Raw genomic sequence first — 19,959 nt, 5'->3', positions numbered from 1 at the left:
TTTTGTTTTTTGTTTTTGTTTTTGTTTTTTGTTTGCTTTTGTTTTTGTTTTGTATTGTTTTGTTTTGTTTTTAATATGAGGACACTATAGTTGTCTTCAACCGTACCAGAAGGGGGCAACTGATCCCATTCATGGGCTGTAGAGATGGCTAGGCAGTTAGGAGCACTGATTGTTCTTCCAGAGGTCCTGAGTTCAATTCCCAGCAACCACATGGTGGCTCACAACCATCTGTAATGAGATCCGATGCCCTCTTCTGGTGTGTCTGAAGACAGTGACAGAGTACTCACATACATAAAATAAATAAATAAATGAATCTTTCTGAAAGAAAAACTGACTAAGAAGTGGATGGAAAACTGGAATACATGCCTATGAACAGTTCAAGACGAAACTTAGCCGTAGCATTGCTCTTCTGTTAGACAGGGAGGCATATACAGTATAATTTCTGTAATACCTGTGGAAACAGAGGAAGTCTTGATGAGAGAGGGGCATGAAGCCTTTCATGTGTTGGTCATAATCTACTCCCTGACCTAGAATGGTGTTTACAATGTATCTTCTTTTAAGGTAATTCACCACACTCTGTTTAAAATTTTGTTTTACTTAAACAAATTTCCATACAATATATTTTGGTCATATTTTTTCTTTTCTGCAAATTCTCCTCTATCCTTCCCACTTATGCACTTACATACCTAACTCAGAGGTATCTCCCCCTTCAAAAAATAAAGAAAAAAAAAAACGAAACAAAAACTGCACAAAAACCACATGACTGGTATGAATCCTGTGCACGGACCTGCCCTGGAATTTTGCTGATGTTCCCACTGACGCTTTACTGGCAAAAACTGATTTTACTTTTCCCAGCGATACAATTACAATTGGTAGGGAGGGATTTTCTGTCCACTCTCCCTGTTCAGTGCTGGGATTTTTCCTGGCTTGACCTGGGCAGGTCTTTTGTGCTACCCCAGCCTCTGTAAGGTCATATACATATTAGTCCTATTGTTCCTGATAGAAGCTGTTTCCTTGGTGTCTTCTACCAACTCTGGTTCTTACTTCCCCTCTGCTCCCTCTTCTACATGGAAACCTGAGCCTCAAGGGGAGGGATTTGATGACGATTTCCCTTGTCAGGCAGGCAGAGTGCTTCAAGCTTCCAATAGTCTCACTCTCTACACATTTTCCAAATTTAGATCCCATTGTAAATTCTCATGTACCACAAGAAGAAGCTTCTCTGACAAGGGTTGAACAATTTCTGGTCTACAGGGGTAACAATATGCCATTAGAAATCATTGTATTGTTGGTTCCTTACCAATTACTAGTAATATGTTTGCCACTAGGCCAAGGACCTACTAGTTTCAGGTTTAACCATATGAGATATATGCTTGATTTCAGGCAGAGAACCTTAAACCTATTCTTATTACAGCAGTTGGTTTTTCTTATAACATTTGTGCCTCTATTGCACCAGTATATCTTGCAGGAATATTTTAGCTGTGGGTCACAGAGTTTGTAGACAGGCAATACTGGTGAAGATTCTTCTGCTCCAGTAGCATGCAAAGTACCTTCCAGCAACCATCAGTGCTTGCAATAGCAGTGAAGCTCTCAGTTGGGTACCAGCTTAATGCATTTGTGTTCAATGACATAAGTCAATGAGGGCTTCAGCAACACGATCCTACTATCAAGTGATGGACAGTGACCGATAACCCTGGCAATAGTCTGTGATGCTTGTGGGAATCCGTAGAATCCCCTTTGACAAATGACTCTACATGATGTCATCCATTCCTAGCACTCAAGGTGACAGACATCTTACTTGGTAACTAACATAAGATGTTTTATTGCATCATTGCCTCCTCCATTACATGGTGCCTCTATTTGAACTCCTTTCACATATGTATAAAATGTAAGGTGATACTATGGTAGTGACTTTGACTATGTCTTTTCAAATGGACTTTTGTGGTTTTTGGTTTTGGATTTTATTTGTTTTTGTGGTTGATTGTTTTACTTTGTTTTTGTTTTTATGTTTTGGTGTGTGTGTGTGTGTGTGTGTGTGTGTGTGTATGTGTGTGTGTGTGTGTATGCATTTAATTATTGCTTCTGGTCTTAGTATTTTACTGCTGCGATCAGACAAAATGACCAAGGCAAGTACAACATTTAATTGGATCTGGATTATAGGTTCAGGGGTTGAGTCCACTGTCATCAGTGCAGGAGCATGGCAACATGGTGCAGGATGAGCTGAGAGTTTGCATTCTTGTTCCAAAGGCAAATAGAAGAAGAATGGCTTCCAGCCAGCTAGGACAAGGGTCTTAAAGTCCATCCCAGGATAACACACTTTCTTTAACATGGCCACACATCCTCCAACAATGCCATACTCCCTAAGAGTGCCACTTTCTGGGACAAGAATTTCCTACTGACCATACATCCTCTACCTTGACTTCTCACTTAATTCTATCTTAGATTTCTATTTATCTCTCTTTTAAAGATTTTATTTATTCATTATATAAAAGTATACAAGTAGTTGTCTTCAGACACACCAGAAGAGGGCATCAGATCTCATTACAGATGGTTGTGAGCCACCATGTGACTGCTGGGATTTGAACTCAGGACCTCTGGAAGAGCAGTCAGTGCTCTTAACCACTGAGCCATCTCTCCAGCTCCATTGAACCATCTCTCCAGCTCCCATTTATCCCTTTGTAAGAGTATGCTCTTTCTTTTCCTTCCTTGAAGATCCTATCATTCTACCTGCTCCTTTACTCGTTGCCTAACCTCTGTTGCTATTCAACTGAAGCACATATGACCAAATTGTTAAAACTAACATCCACATATAAGAGAAAATGTGCAGTCTTTGTCTTTGGGTGTCTAGGTTGACTCATTCACCGTGATTGCTTCTAGAGTATTGATTTATCTGAATATTTCGTGATTCATTTTGTCTTGATAGTTAAATAATGTTCCATTGTGTCAATGTACCACAATTTCAGTATCTCTCTATCAGTTGATGGACACTGAGACTGTTTCCAATTTCTGGGTATAAAGAGCAGTAGGGAACATGAATATGGAAGTGTAATTGTCTCTATATGTCGACTATTTGGATCTATACCCAAGGCTATTAAGATTGAATCTTCCAATAGATAATTTTTCATGTTTTTGATATGTTGCTGAATTCTGGAAGAGGCATATTGTCTCTACTGTTCATATTTTCTGTATTAGGGTCTAAGAATCTAACATTATGCTATTTAATGCATATCTTAATGTATAGTTCTGGTCTTCACTCTGTTATGTGGGGGTTCTTTTTTTGTGGTTTTGTTGTTGTTGTTGTTGCTGCTTGATTGATTGTTTATGTTGTTCGTACTGCCTACTCTCCTTTCGGCCAAGTGTGGCATCTGTTTGATCTTTAAGTTTCAACATAGTGTGAGGGCTGTGAGGACCCTGGTAGAGAGCTGTTCTCCTTAGCTCTACAGATACTCAAAGAGGACTCGATCTTGGCTAGAAGAAACTATTGTAGGTCGTGGGAGTGAGTTAGGAGATCTCTGTATCACTGTCAAAAGCCTGAGTCCCTAGTGGGTGTATGATAGGCTCGGGGTGGGGTGGCTCATACAAGCAGGCAGCAGCAGAGCTAAGGGTAAGCCTAGAGAGACCAGAGTGGAGGGGAGAAAGGAGGATGAAGGTCTCCTAGCTGAGTGCTAGGCTACTGTGGCAGCTGTGGTCCCTGCTAGAGAGAGATTCAGTGGTCAGCAAAGTCACAAAGGACTGGGAATGGGCTAGAAGCAACTACTGAAAGGGGCCAACAGGAAGAACTGGGAGGACACTGAGTCTGTACCAAGAGCCAAAGTGGATATTTTGTTACATTGTACATCAGTGTTTAAGATGTTTAAAAACACTAGTATTACTAATGAGTACTTTCCTTTTATGGAATAAGACTGAATGACAAAGTTATGAAAGTAAATTACAGAAAGAGGAAGGATGAGGAAGTGTGTCTGAAGTAGTTCGTGGCTCTGACTCTTTTACTTATAATTTAGGTTGTTATTATTTTGTGATTTTTTAAAAATATATTCAGTGCTGATTTAGGGTATAATAGAAAACAAATAGAAAATTCTTTATTACTCTATACGCTCTTTATTTTTGCAATTTTTATTGAAAAAATTTACAATTCTATATTTGTGCATCTGTCAAAGCAAATGTTCAATGCAAAACGTTCTTGACACAAAACATCCAGGAAATCTGGTGTTCTGTGAAAACGTGAAATCTAAGAGCAATATGAATAGAAGAGGAAGATTTCCAGCTCAAAGGTCTAAAAATACTTTCAACAATATCATAGAAGAAAATTTCTGTAACTTACACAAAGAAATGCCTATAAATATAAAAAGTCAGAACGTGAAATAAATTCAGCCAGAAAAGAAAATTCTCCCACCAAATAATAATTGAAACACTTAACTATGGTTAACAAAGGGAAAATATTAAATTAAAAGTATTAAAAGCTGCAAGGGGGAAAGGCTGAGTAACATATAAAGGCAGACCTATCCGAATTACACCCAACTTCTCAACAGAGACTCTAAAAGCCAGAAGGATTTGGGCAGATATCTTGCAGTCTCTAAGAGACTATAGATGCCAGCGCAGCTGCACAGAGCTTAATGCTAACACGCTCCTGGGCAATTTGGCTTTTATTTTTGATGATAGCCAGTAATCAAAAGGGGCTGGGCTGTGTACAGGTTGTGTGCTCTCACAGCATAGGCAGCAAAGAAAATATAAATTTAGGAGTTGGAAACTTCCAAGCTCCAACTAACCTCGTATAATATTTGGATAAAAGGAAAAATATAAACGAAGAGGGTGTAAGCCCACCATTGTCAGTGTGCACTTATGTTACGAATGTTACGTGATCAACAAATGCGCAAACTGGGAAACTTAGAAAATTCACTGGACAAGTCAATCAAGAATCTAGATAAGGAAATCAAGGACCCTAGTTTTTTGTTTTTTGTTTTTGTTTTTTAATTTATTTAATGTATGAGTACACTGTTGCTATTTCCAAATAGCACTGGAAGAGGGCATCAGATGTCACTACAGACAGTTGTGAGCCACCATGTGGTTGCTGGGAATTGAACTCAGGACCTCTGGAAGAGCAGTCAGTGCTCTTAACTGCTGAGCCATCTCTCCAGTCCAGGACCCTAGTTCTTACTGAAGTGTAAGATCTATTAAGAAGCTTGGCCACAATATTGCATTTCCATTCCCTCCTCTCATCTTTTGGCTCCTGCACTCTTTGTACTCTTAGTCCACAATGGTCTGAGATGGAGAGGGCATGCTATAGGTGTCCTGTTGGAGATAAGTACTCGAGTGTCCTTTAGCCCTGTACTGTAAGCAGCCATGAGTCTCTGCATTCACCACAGTTCACAGCAGAGAGATCCTCTGTGGGTCATGCTGGATGTAGCATTTGTCCATGAATACACTTACAAACATTCAGAAGGTAGTTTGAAATTACATCTCTTTAAACAACTGTAAAAAGTCCCCACAATAGGACCTAAAACCCTGTCAGCTGCGGGTTTGTTTGTTGGATTTACAGCACAAAGAAAAGTTTCTTTCCAATGTCAGGACACTTGAAAACAAATGGAAATTTAAATATAGAAAATTAAAAAAGGGTAGCTTAACAATGTATCCTTTTCTTAAGAGGTAGCAATCGTACATAAGAAATCATTAAGAGGATAATCATTATACAGGTTAAAGCCAGGTGATTCTCCCAGAAGCCCCAGGATGAGGAATCAATGTCTAGGTTTTGCAAGAATTCTTCACCAGTGCATCTGTAATTCAACACACATGAAAGTAATGTCAAAGTTTATTCTGTTATTCATTGTTTATTAACAGTTATTCACTGTACCTTCCCTGTAAAATTCATAGTTTTTAACACACCATTAATAATGGTCCTTTGTATTTAATGGATGGTAGGCATGATATGCTTGCAACTTTTTATATGGTTCACCAATCAATCGAAAGTACTTGAATCAGGTACTGTAGCTAACATTCATAGTGATGTAGCTGCCACAAATACTTGAAAGCATAGAGGAAGTAGGCCTAATAAGTTTAGGGGCTTTTCAGTCACACTGTGATCCAACTCTGTAGAGTTCATTCATTTGTAAATCTACAATACTGCTCTCTACAATGGGCAAATGCCTGGATCAAGTATTAATCCTCCTGAAGTAGAAAACCCAGCTTTCTAATGACACGGACATTCCAAGGACTTTGCTGACCCAGTAGACAGTCATGCACAAGAACAGAAGCATGGAATTCTAGACCTGGGACCAGAGGAGAACAGAAGTTGCAGGCAGGAGTCAGTGAATTTCTGTCTGTTCCTGTACTGAGACTGAAGTAACAACCACAGATGCTTAGCTATAGGACATCCCTAGCAGCACAGGTGACAGACTGAGCCTGTGGTAGCAGTGGGAGCACAGCAGCATGCAGTGGGCCTGACACAGATTAGCATAGGAGCTGCTGTGAAGAATTCTGCAAAAAGCTACAATTGCTGCCTGTGTCTCTCCATCCCTGTGACTCTGTTCCCTTGTATCTCTTAGGATTTAGAAGACCACAAATCTTCTGAAAGAGCAGATTTCTTCCTCCTGAGAGGATGAACCTATGAGGAGGAAGAATGGGGATGGCCTCCTCTGCTTTCACTTTCCCATCCATGTCCTCCTGACCAGGAACTGGAAAGGAAGTTGTATTAGAAGAGCCCAGGCCACACCAGGAGAGAGAATATGTGAGAAATAAGGTCTCTCTCCAAACAGGTTTTCTCATCAGTAAATCAAAATGCAAAATATTCTCTGCATTTCTTCTTTATTATTTTGAATATTCATGAGAGATTTAACGTATCACAATTTTTCTCTCTTTTATACTATCAAAATCGAATCATGAGAACAATCATACAAAGTGAAGGTATTGTAAGTTTAAAACAGATCAGTTTAACTGTAGTAAAATCTGTTTCTGTTTTAATAACATTAGACAAAAGAGATTTTTTTCAACGACCTAAAATGTGTCTTCCTTTCATTGAAGAACATATTCTCTGATAGGACATTTTACACACAGAGAAACATACACAGAGACACACAGACTCAGACACAGACACAGACACAGACACAGACACAGACACACACACACACACACACACACACACACACACACCCCAAAACAATCACCAGCCTTTGATTTCTTGAAGTCTTCCAGAATGTATCTTGAAGTCTTCTAAAATGTAAGGCAGAGGGAAGATCTGAAGGCAGGCAAAGCTCACTGCATTTCACCCTTGCTGTCCTTATGTTTATCATCAGGGTCAGCTCCTAGGTACCATACCCTATACATTTGGAAACTATGTGGCTTTCCTACCTATCAGAGCAGCCCATGTCAAACTTGAATGTTCCGAAACAAGCAACTCAAATCCATAATCAAAGCACCAAAACTCTTTTCTAAGAGGCCCTAAGAACCCTTTCTGCATATTATCTACACCATGGAGAAGTAGGGTCAAGATACATGTCCTCTGGTGTACAGGGAGTCAGCCAGGCAACAGGCAAAGGACAGAGTGTTAACCCTGGAAAGGCAGGTCCCCTTGAAGTCTACTAGCACTCTATGTCCCATTATGACACTGAACTCAAGCTTACATTACATAGTTCTGACATCTACTGACTTCTTCTGTGTTGTATTCTGGACAGAAGTTTTGTCCAAGGAATTCATTGTGCAGCAAAGCCTGTAACACAAGCAGGAGCAGGGAAAGGAAAACAGCCTTATATTTCCATAAGTTTCCAAAGAACAAACACAACTGTATCTTTAAGGTCAACACTTACTGATATTCAGAAAAAATGAATATTTTTAAACTGAAACCCCCACCAGTCTGCCCAGCTAAGCAGTGTCTCCCACCATCACCCTTACAATCAGGTGGTTTAGCATTGAAATGATGATGCTTCCATTCAACTAATGGGTGGGTTCTCCAACTTCATCACCCCAGGTAGCCTCCTTCCCAATCATATAACCCTGTCAACCCTACAATTAAAACAATAGGACTACCTTAATGAATGTTAATGATTTATAGTAACAATATTTTCTTGCTTGTTTTCATCAAAACTAGGTGTAATTATTGGAGGAAAAGTATAGTAAGACACACTCCTCTGCAGAGACCGTGTGGGAAGTCAGATGGCTGTGGGTATTACATGGTTTCTGTTTCTTTTAATTTCCTGATCTGAACTGTATATCTTAGTCTCTGAATCTGTCACCATTTCCTTAGTGGGTAGAAAACAGTAGTACGTTCTTAATCATACTGTCTACCTTTCTTCTTTGCTCTGAGCTTTCTCTCCCCCTTCAGTTCTCTCAAATAACACATGACAGGGGAAAGGCACAGGCAGCGTACTGGCCTTAGGTTAAGTAACAGAAAATTGTTCCTCTTTTGCTCCTGGAAGGACATTCCTGGGCAGGAGCTGGTTAGAGATTATTGCTGATGAAAGGACGTGGGTGGGACTCATTTCAGTTCCTACAAACGGAGACCCCAAGTAGAGTGACAGAGAGGACAGCTTACCCTAAATCCATAATGAGGGATGCTAAGGTACTGAATCCATGAGAGCTGAGGCAGGAAGTTTATGGAAAATAGTGATAAACCTGAAAAAAACTACAAAGAGCAGAACCACAAGTTAGAACCAGTCCGGTGATTAAGAACTCCAGAGAAGCTCCTCTTTCTTCAAGACCTATACATCCTTCTGACCATTTCTGTTCAGACCAGCTTATTAAAAAAAACGTATTTCAGTTAACTCTAAACAGAAGTTTTATTCTTTAGAAAGTCAAGGCTCTTTGTGGTTTTAAAATGAAGGACCTGTCAACACACTATGTAGAAGCCAAACCCTACAGATACTTACATTATATGTATAGTGTTATGTAAATTATACACATCCTTTAAACTTTAAGCAAACCCATCCTACACATTTAAAACCATCTTTAGATTCCTTATAATACCCAATATATTACCTGTGTAGTTTTTACTGAATAACTCAGAGGATGGAGATATTCGGAACAGTTTTATTTGTTTCATATACTTTCAATATTTGATTGGTTGAATCTTTGACAATATGACAGGCCAACTACAGTGAATATTGTAATAAAACTAGAGCCATCTAGGAATACATACTGGAAAAACACTGTGCCTGCCTTGTGTCATGTCAACTTGACACAAGCAAAATTCACCGAAAGGGAGGGAAAGTCATTTAAGAAAACATCTCTATAGGGTCAGCTGTAGGCAAGTCAGAGGGTCATTTACCTCTTTAGTGATTGATGTGAGAGGGCCCAGCCATTGTGTGTGAGACCACCCACTGGTCTTGTGGGTCCTAGGTTCTATAAGAAATCAGGCTGAGAGACCCATTAGTGCCAGCCAGTTCACTTCTCCATGGCCTCTACATCAGCCCCTGCTTCCAGGATCCTACCTGTTTTAGTTCCCATCCTGTCTCCTCCAGTAGTGAGCAGTTATGTGGAAGCATAAGCCAAGTAATCCTTTTTCTCCCCAACTTGATTTTGGTTATGGTGTTTCATCAAGGCAATAGAAAACTTAACTAGGATAAATTTTTTTACATGATTTACCCACTTCTACTTCCAAGAATCTCTATTTGTGACTTTAGGAGTAATATGAGATTCAATTAAAATACAACCTTAAGATAACTTCAAGCCTAAAACTGATCATCTATGTAATATGTAGATTATCTCCCATTTTAGAAAAGCTACCAATTCACCTGAAAGCATGCCCAACAGGGAAATCTGCACCCAATGCCCTGTGTTTCATTTCACATCCCACAATTCTGCAGGCTTTCCCAGAAACTTGTGACACCGGGAGCAACCAAGTAAGACCCTGCTTGGAGCCTTTGCCCACCATATTCACCTAAAACACACCCATCAGCCTTAAACTTCCTGCTATCCCCTGGACTCCATTTTCTGACCCACAACATTGCCTGCTTTTCTGTATCCCCAGAGGTACTAGGGACCACAGGCCATGACTGGTCCTAGGAACCCCAAAGACAAGATTAACACCCAAAACATTGATGGCTGTGAAGGCTATTCAGGCCACAAAACCCCCAAGACAGACACCCTACTGGACCTGAAGACTAGTTAGTTACCAGAACCCCAAGCAACTTAGACCAGGACACAGAGAGGAAACAGAAACCAAAAGAGTAGGGTGGGAACCATCCACAAACCACCCATCCAAGAAAGATAAACTCATGACTCAGTATCTAAACCTATAAATGCAAAACCCAGATTTCTAAAGGCCAGCATAAAAACACAATCAACAGCCAGGGCAATATGGCACCACCAGAGCCCAGCTATCCACTGCAGCAAGCCCTGGTTATCCTAACACAGCTGAGGCACAAGAAAAATGACCTAAAATCCAAACTTATGATGATAAGAGCCCTTTAAAGAGGAAATTAGTCTCTTCAAGAAATACAGAAAAATACAATCAAGTAGGTGAAGGAAATCTATAAAATGATTCAAGACATGAAAATAGAAATAGAAGCAGTAAAAGAAACAAAACAAAACAAACAAACAAACAAACAAACAACCCCCCCACAAACTGATAGCCAGGGACCTTCCTAGCAGGACCTTCCCCAGCACTGAGAGAAGGGAAGAGTTGGAGGGTCTTGCTAACAGGGCACCCCCTAGAGGAGATGAGGTGTTGTTGAGAGTAGGGGATGAGTTGGGCTGTGGTCAGGTGCTATCAGTCAGGCCCCTTCTGGGACTCTGAGTAGCATTTCTGCTGCTCTGACTGACTAGCAATCAATTGCTGCTTAGTTTCACAGACTAAAGACAGACTAAGGATCATCCAAGTGGTACAGGTGATGTGTTTGATGTTTCATTACATGTCCAGGGTTACGTTCAGTTTCCATTAGGGAATACAGACAGAACAGATTGGTCCTATTATTATGCCTTGTAACTCCAATGTAAAGAATCTAAAGACTGTCTCCTCCAAAGCAAACACATTTATTATGACAGTCCGAGTTCAGGGTGGTAATGTTTGCTGTTTGAAAGCATTCTAGACAACTGGAAAATATCCGAACCAACCTTTTTATGAATAGCAAATACCAAGAGCTAACTTCTTCTGCTTCATGTACTCTGAGAAATAGGAAACGTTGGTTTTAATCAATTTATCACACTTACTGAGTTACCTTTCACTAGTATTGTACCCTGTGTTTCCCCTGTCTTTAAACTACATTTTCAGAGAACTCTAAGTATATATATATATATATATATGTATATATATATACACACATATATATATACATATATATATACACACACACATAATATATATACTTGTGAACATCTGAGTGATTGGTAGCCTAATACTCCCTGAAAAATGCAAGCTTGAGATGATCAAGCTTGAGCAAGCCATGGTGCTGTGCGAGGCTGGACAGGCTCCCAGGTTAGGAGGGAGCTGGAGACAATGAGAGCACAGCCTGGGACTGTGGGCCACGGGCAGCAGTGAGTCTGATACAGCTGGTCCTGGAATGAACCTGTTTCAGCCGGCTGGAGCAGGAGCAAGCCAGAGAGGAAAACCAGTTTATTGCCATGGGGACCCGATGAAAAGCCTGCCTGAGACAACCACCAGCCCAGTGCTGCACTGGTCAGGGGAGGGGGCAGACCATGCCTGAGATGACTTCTGCCTGTTGCCATAGTGCATGAATGGGGCAAAGCACCCCTAAGACCAGTCCTGAGATCACCCCAGACAATCAGGGTCCCTGGGTGCTTACTTGCTCCTCTCAAGTAAGTGGTGGAGAAATGGAAGAGAAGAAAGAAAGGATGCGGGAACAATAAAGAGAGGCAGAATTGGATATTTGAGGGTGGTGAGAAACTCCCTGATGTGAGCAGCCACTGATGCACCCTGGGACCATGGAGGGGTCCTGGCTTCTGCTGCCACCAAGGGCCACATCTGAACCCATGTTCCTGCTGTAGGAGGGGGTCTATTACCAACAAAGCCAGGTGGACATTCCTGGTCTGGACAGTCACCTAGGGACTTGGAGACTCTATAGGACTGGGATCTATAGGCTCTATAGGCTCTATAGGATGCCACCCCTCACCCAGGCATCTTGAGAGAGCTGATCCTGAAGGTAGGAGCACAGGAGAGGTGACATCACCCATATCCAGCTACAGTATTCAGAAGATGCATGTTGTAAGAGTTAGGGGTGAGCTGTCCCCATGGGTATGATTGTGGGAGAGCTGGCTGTGCTATTCATCTCCTATCATGTGTCATAGGTGAGGGATAGACACCCTCCTCCCTAATCACCCCTCACCACCTGAAGCAGGTGGGAAACCTGGCCCTGGAGTCATTGAAGCAGGAAGGCTGACCCCATCCTTCACCTGCTGCAGCAGTCAGAGAAGGCCCTGCAGTTTGCCTGGGCAGCACAATAGAGCTGACCCTCTTGGCAGGGCCAGGGGATAGCCTGCTCCCATGGTGTGAGCACGGAAGACTTGGTTCCGCAGTTGCGTACTATGTGGTTGCACAGATGAGAGCAACATGCCCTCCTTCCCTTCCTGGTCCCTCACTATCTATGACAGGTAGGAGAGGTGGCCCAGGTCATGAGAGTGGGAGAACTCTCCCTGCCCCTCACCAGATGCAACACACAGGAGAGGGGACCCTGTACCTTACCTGGGCAGCAGGTTAGAGCTGACTCTGGTGGTCCTAAGGGCATGAGAGATGGTGTGCTAACCCCAGCTCTGATACCTCTCAGGCCCAGATCCAGGGCTTAGACTCGGTCCACACCAACATCTGCCCCATCAATGAACTACTGGAGTGGATCCAAAACTCCAGGATCTCCACGACACAGGCCAAGAGCAAGATACAAAAGAGGCATCCCAGTAAGATTCTAGTATTGATAGTGTAGTAGACGCCAGAGGCCTTGTACCAGACCTTGTAGCAATCATTGCAGTGATCATTTGCAAGCAAAAGAAATGTCGACAAAAGGGTATGCTATGAGACAGACTACAACACACTGCGCCTTCCACAATGAAAGTTTTTTTCTCTGTTGGGAGGCCCGTTCACAAAGAGGGAGGGAGAGATGAGTGGGGTTGGGGTGCACGATGTGAAATTTATAATGAACCAATAAAAAGTTTTTTGTAGGCTGGAGAAATGGGTCAGTGGTTAAGAGCACCAACTGCTCTTCCAGAGGTCCTGAGTTCAATTCCCAGCAACCACATGGTGGCTCACAACCATCTGTAATGGGATCTGATGCCCTCTTCTGATGTGTCTGAAGACAGCTATGGTGTACTTATATATAATAAATATTTTTGTTTTCGTTTTTTTATATTTTAAAAAGGGCATGTTAACTACATAATAGAACTGACATTAGAGCAAGTCACAAAGCCCAAGAGGAAGCCTACACCTTTTCTACTATAGACCACAGTAAGCTTTATCATGACTTCAATTCCCAAGTACTGATTTATCAAGGAGGTTCCATGTCCAAGAAGAAACACATGGAAAATGTTTCTCTTAGAAAAGCACAGTTGACACTCACCAGCATGAACATAAAGTAGATGGTTATGAGAGTCGTTGGTAGAGCAGCTGTGTTCTCTCCAGCTCCTAACGATAGGGACAGGGAACTGGCGGAAGACGCCAACATCATGACAGTAAATATCATAACGAAGAAACCCTTGACACCTGTTTTCATTCCTTAGAAAGAAAAAAGCAGGTCCGTTTAGCTGCATAAGTCCAGACAATTGTACATTTTGCATCAAACTGTACATTTGAATCCACAGAGAAACTAATCACTGTTTTGCAGCCACGTGGCGACTCTGGGTCTCCAATTTCATTGCTTCCTTCCATGTCCCTACATAAATTTGTTATAGAATTTTTTTATAAAGATTATTCTTTTTTTTTCTTTCTTTTTTTTTTTTCGGAGCTGGGGACCGAACTCAGGGCCTTGCCAGGGCCTTGCTCTTGCTAGGCAAGCGCTCTACCACTGAGCTAAATCCCCAACCCCTATAAAGATTATTCTATTTATGTGTATGTGTGTCTGTGTGTGCCTGTATGAATGTATACCGTGTGTATGCAGTCACTTGTGGAAGTCAGAAGAGAGGATCAGAGCTTCTACAGCTGTAGTTGTGGGCTGTTGAAAGCAAACGAATGATGTGTGCTGGGAACCGAATCTGGGGAGCCTGGAAGAGATACAACTGCTCTTAATCAATGAACCTTCTCTCTAGTGCCATCATTTGGCGTTAGTTTTATACTTGCCAAAAAAAGTATCTTTTCATGTAATAGTTGTCCATATTTATACATCATTAAGAACAATTTATGAGATCCTGACCTGGATGGCTACAGTCAGCACTGCTAGCCAAAATCCTGTTGCCTTTTCTCACAGGAGACTCACCAATAGAAAATGCTCCTGTCCACATGCCTGTGTCATTACAATTGCATTAATAAAGAAAGTGGGATCAGGATTGTGCTGGCTAATTTTTATTAATTTAATGCAAGCTTGGGCCATATGGGAAGAGGGAAACTCATTAATAAAATTCCTAGATTAGATTGGCCTGTGGGAGCATTTACTTGATGAATCACTAATGTGGGAGGTTTCAGACAACCGTGGATGATGACACCTGTGGGCAGGTGGTCATGGGTTCCATAAGAATGCACGCTGAGCAAGCCTTTAGGAGCAAGACAGGAAGCAGCACTCCCCTATGGCCCCTGCTTCAGCTCCTGCCTCCAGGTTCCTGGCTTGAGCTCCTGCCCTGACTTCTCTTTTTGCCATGCATTGAGCTATGAGATAAGATAAATCCTTTCCTCCCCAGTTGGTCCTGGTCATTGTGATCAGCCCAGAAATAGAAACCTTACGAAGGCATGGATTAAACAAGCCTGAAGTTATGTTGATACCTGGATAGTTGGAGGGTACCTCCAACTTTATTTTCTCTAGTAAATCATGCAACAACTATAGAGGAGGGCAATAAGTTTCCTAAGCTGATTCATAAGCTTGATGCAGCTGATGGATGAGTAGTACATAGTCACATGTTTTTATAATAGTCACAAGAAAACAAGTTGTGGTCTGGGATCGCTGAAGGTTATTATTAATATTATTATTGTATGTATAAACATGAGTACGGTTGTTCATGTGTCATGGTTTGCTTGTTTCAATGTGTGCATGTATCATGGTGTGCATGTACGATGGTATGCATGTATCACAGTGTGCATATGTGACAGTATGCATGTATCATGGTGTTCATGTGTGATTGTACGCATGTATCATGGTGTGCATGTGTGATTGTATGCATGTGTCATGGTGAAGGATGACTTTCTAGAGTGATTCTCTCTTCCACTTTGGACTCTGAGGATCAAATTAAGCTTGTCAGACTTTCAGGACAAGAACATTTTCCCATAACCCATCCCATGACCAAAATAACTGATTCTAGATGATAAATCTCTTACTCATAAAACTAAGCCTACGCTTTGTCAGAATCTGTTTTTAAAAGATATGTGTCTATGTTTGTGTCTGTGTATGAGTGTCAGTGTGTGTGTATGTGAGTGCATATGTAAATGTGTGTCACTGTGTGCATGTGGATATTTACCTGTGTGAGTGGATGTGGATGCGAGTGTATATGTATGTGTGTGTCACTGAGTGTATGTGAGTGCGTGTGTGTTTATCTGTGAGTTTGTGTTTGTGTGTGTGTGTGAAAAAAATTCTAAAGAGTATAGGATGAAGCCTAGCCATAATGCACAAATGAATATGGGCACAAATTCTAAAAATCTATTTATATTATGTACTTTCAATGAACCTCAAATTCAATGTTCTCTCTTTGTAAAGTGGGAGAGCGACACAATATATATTTAAAATTTTTATACAAACATATATTATTGTGAGATATTGCTTGCTTTTTTGATTCTTATTTATATTTAGAGACGAATACAGAGCATAGAAAAGTAAGCATCTGGGTTAGAGATGTCTTAGTGCTTCTGGCCATTCTCGCAGAAGCCTTGGATTCAGCTCCGCTCCCAACACCCCCATGACGGTAAACATTCTCCTGTATTTCCAGGTCCAGGGCATCGGACAGCTTGTGGTATTCCATGCACTGCCTTCAACTAGAGGACGCACACACACACACACACACACACACACACACACACACACACACACAAACAGGCAAAAAGTCAAACAAAGCAAGTACTTTACAGTAGATAGTGATAGATATTTAAATAATTTTGCTCTATGGGCAATGCTTCGAATGTGTATGTCATTTCTACATTCTTTATGATTTACAAAATCTCTCCGTAAGGACACAATTTCATATACAGTGTTTGGAGTTCTTTTGTTAAGGAGTCTTGGAAACTGTATTCACACCCACAACCTATTTTAGATAGCACACAGTGGAGACACACTTTTCTATTTTAAGGCTTGTCACAGTTGTATAAACCAAAACATGCTCATCAAAGTCTAAAGACGCATTCTCTGGTCTTGTTGCTCACCTGCTATGAAGTATGTTATAAGAGTAAATATCATACTTGGCAACAGCCTCCTGGGTATTAGCTCAGCCAGCAGTTTTCCAAAGAAATAGGATGACACTCTGTAGTATCCACTGGTGTGCTCATGTCTACAGAAACAAAAGTCTCCATTATACATCCATAGATTGGTCCAGCAAGCACAGGTGAGGTGCTGGCCAGCCTGACTTCTGATACTACAGGGAGACTAGGAAGACAGTGTCCCAGTGCTTCAGGCAACTCCCATATACCTCCCATCCTTTAAACCAGCATCTCAAGGCCCCCATCCTTGTGGCATTTTCACTGTGACTCTAATCAGAGAAATCCTGTTTGGTCCACTAGGCCACAGAACAGCCCCTGCAGGGAAACAGTCTGATGTTCGCACTCTCCTCAGAGACTCTGCTCCTCTGAGGCTGGCTCCCTGAGGTACTTCAGCTCTCAGTACCTCACTTCAGGCAGTAGTCATGGAGACTCCTCTTAGACCTTTTGCATGAAGAAGTTGACACAGTCCCTCTGAGGTCACCCTTCAGCCACTACATCCTTCTCTTCAGCTTCTCTCATTTTAGGATAGACTTTTTCCTTCACTAATCTGTTTACAAAGGTGAATCCTTGCAAGGTACCAAACTTAGTCCTTTCCCCTTCCTGGCACCTATCCCTAAGCCATTCCAAACTCCAGGCTCCTCCCCTGCCAATGTCTTCAATACATCTCTGACTTTATTTTATTCTTGAGAAAGGACCACTATTGTAGGCTGGACTCAAACTCCATATATAACAAAAATGACTGTCTTCCTGCCCCACACTCTGGGATAATAGGAATATCACCATGCTGAGGTTTATATGGTACTGTAAATCTACCCCATGGATTCATACATGCACTCTACCAATTGAGCTATGCCCTCAGCTCCTCTTGATGATTCTTTCCTTGGCACACACTTTTAGCCAAATTTTGCCCATCTTTGAAAGCAGTGAATCCCAAGCATAGAGCATAAGGGACGTCTTCTTCCATGTTTGAAAAGCACAGGAGAGCAGACAGCTGTTCACTTAGAGCATCTCTCTGGCCCTTTCCTGCCCTTCGTCCAAGGGGGCTGCACACCCTCATTCTTGTGAAGCTTTACCTCTCCAGCTCCAATTTCCTGTAAACTACTACACTTAAGCTCTATCAAAAAACTGATATCTTTTTGGGGGGAGGGGGTTATGAGTGAATTGTGATTTTTATCCTTCTATTGTTGCTTTGTCTACAGCACAGAGACCTGGTGATTACACTCCAACCTTACAACTATGAACTGCAGATATCTCTGTGTTGTTGAATATTTTAATCCCACTTTTGGAGTTTCTATTCCATGTATGATTATTTAGCTCCCAGGTAAAAGATGCACAACTTTTATTCTTTAAAATAAGACTTAAACTGCACAAGAACTGAAAGATACCTTCCCTTTATGCTGTTAGAATTTACTTGTCTATCAATAGCCCCATGTTATTATTTACAATGTTCTGTTGTGGCTGCTCTCAACTCCAATTGTCTAGCCTTCAAGGCCATGTTGCTATGACTCACCTAACCCATGGCTGCTCTCTCTTTTCCTTCACCTTCTTCTCCCCCTCACAGTTCTCAGTCATCCAAGCCAGGAACGCTAACTAAACCCCCTCTTATCTCTTGTGCTCAGCTACTGGCTGTGGGCATCTTTATTTACCAGTCAGAAGTAACTTGCAACAAGGTCTCATAGGGTCACTTGAGTCTATGTGAGGATTCTCTCTTCTCTGGAGCAACCATGTCTTAAGAGACCTGTACTTAGCATTACAATACACAGCGAAAGACCAAACCTCGACATCCTCTGCTCTTGGGAAATGATCAACACCATTTCTTCATTTAATGTTAGTCATCTCTACATGCTAAGTATAAGAATCCATTATTTGGATACTTTTCAACTAAACAAATGAAGAAAATAAAATCATATGGCAATTTATGAGATTAAGTTCTAGGCCCAACAACCATGTAATCAACTTTATCACCAGCTGCGGATGTCGGGTACAGCAGGGGCTACTCACAGAAAGTGATTCCTGTCAAGGAGGAAGAGCTCCCCTGCAGACACACTTAAGATACATTCAAAGCCTGTGAGAAAGAAGAGCAGCCCAGCTCTGTGAGGAGAGAATGGAGGCAAAAGAAAAGACAAATTCAACATTAGGAAGGGTTTACTTTCCCCCACAGAGCTCATTCAGAAGAACATGTAATTCCATTTTCACACAGTCTAACTTGTAAAACATCTAAAAGAGGGGAAGTAAAAAAATACAAATTAAGAATATTTCATAATTTCTAAAAGCCCATGAAGAGTCAACTAACACAGCTCTTCTTCATGTCTACATTTTCCAAGAACGTTTCCACTTCTGGTTTTTGGTCTTTATTTCTGAATGCAGTGGTGTTATGTCTCCTCACTACACACCTCCTATGGTAGTCACCACTGTCAGCAACACTGTCTGGGGGTGAATGACTTTACAATCCACAGGTAAGTGAATCACACATTTGTCTTTCTGGGCTTGAATCATATTTTACTTTGCATGCTGAATGTAGAGTCTTTTGTGACTCTATGCTATCACCTTCTCCATAGGCACAAAATAAGTCCCAGCAGGATTTGAAAGTGTTCCGACTGTGGACTTGAGAGAAGAAGAAAGGAGAACAATATGTAAACAGTTGTAACAACTGTCTCTGTTTAGAGTAAAGGCAAATCCTCACAGGAGGAAACTCACAGAAGAATTGGTTTATGCTTCTTTCTTTCAAAACTAATTTATTTCCACACATCAAACAGATTTGTGGGCCTGTTCAGCAGTGGCTGCCATGCAACCATGAGGACCTGAGTTCAGAGGTAGAACTCATGTAAAAGCCAGGCACATACTTCATACCTGTAGCATTGTCAGGCTAGCTCAACTAATCAATGAGCTCTAGGTTCAGTGAGAGACCTGTCTTGAAAGAGAGAGTGAACAGTCATCAAGGAAAACCTAGCCTCAACATCCAGCCTTAACATGCAGACACATGCATTTCGACACACCCACATAAACATAGATGAATCTCCATCCAATGTGTACATATAATGCACAACACTATACACTTACATACAAACACACTCTTCCTGACACACGTACAATCACTGACTCATATTGACACATACTCACATTCACACACACACACACACACACACACTCATACACACAGTCATAAAACCACTCAAACACACACACACACACTCAGACACACTCATATACACACTTACATTCACAAAACAGTCACAGTCAACAGAATAAAAAGGCAACACTCAGAAATGGATAAAATGTATATACATTGTGTATCTAGTGAGGGGTTCATATTTCAGAAACAAAAATAACTATAACTCAATAGTAAGGAAAAATCCAAGGCCAGTGTCATGGTTTGGCAGGTAAGATGACTATGCCAAGCTTGATGACCTGCAAGCAATCCCTGAAACCCATGTGGTGGAGGGAATCAGCTCTTGTAAATTGTCCTCTGTCTTCCACATGCA

General features: G+C 41.4%; 2 protein-coding genes across 8 annotated transcripts in view; one reads left to right on the top strand and one right to left on the bottom strand.

The window, feature by feature from the left end:
- Positions 1-19,959, bottom strand: part of Abcg3l3 (ATP-binding cassette, subfamily G (WHITE), member 3-like 3) — a 54,169-nt gene that overhangs the window by 2,338 nt on the left and 31,872 nt on the right. For 2 of the 5 annotated variants that reach the window (XM_087582820.1, XM_087582821.1), the window contains 6 exons: positions 18,479-18,568; positions 16,424-16,548; positions 13,488-13,642; positions 8,519-8,608; positions 7,611-7,696; positions 4,076-5,768 (listed from right to left, as the gene is read on the bottom strand). In XM_087582820.1, the coding sequence (XP_087438946.1) occupies positions 5,615-5,768; positions 7,611-7,696; positions 8,519-8,608; positions 13,488-13,642; positions 16,424-16,548; positions 18,479-18,568 (700 nt within the window). In that variant the 3' untranslated portion in view covers positions 4,076-5,614. 5 annotated transcript variants of the gene reach the window in all.
- Zfp658l1 (zinc finger protein 658-like 1) overlaps positions 1-19,959 on the top strand; it is a 70,938-nt gene that overhangs the window by 42,554 nt on the left and 8,425 nt on the right. Inside the window, 1 exon segment of one of the 3 annotated variants that reach the window (NM_001177909.1) lies at positions 6,537-6,783. The exons of 1 other annotated variant lie outside the window; for it this stretch is intronic. In NM_001177909.1, coding sequence (NP_001171380.1) covers positions 6,537-6,543 — 7 coding nt within the window. In that variant the 3' untranslated portion in view covers positions 6,544-6,783. 3 annotated transcript variants of the gene reach the window in all.

Source organism: Rattus norvegicus, chromosome 14 (assembly GCF_021556685.1).
Source record: "Rattus norvegicus strain SHRSP/BbbUtx chromosome 14, alternate assembly SHRSP_T2T, whole genome shotgun sequence".
NCBI classification, from domain to species: Eukaryota; Metazoa; Chordata; class Mammalia; order Rodentia; family Muridae; genus Rattus; species Rattus norvegicus.
This window is presented reverse-complemented; position numbering and strand designations above follow the sequence as displayed.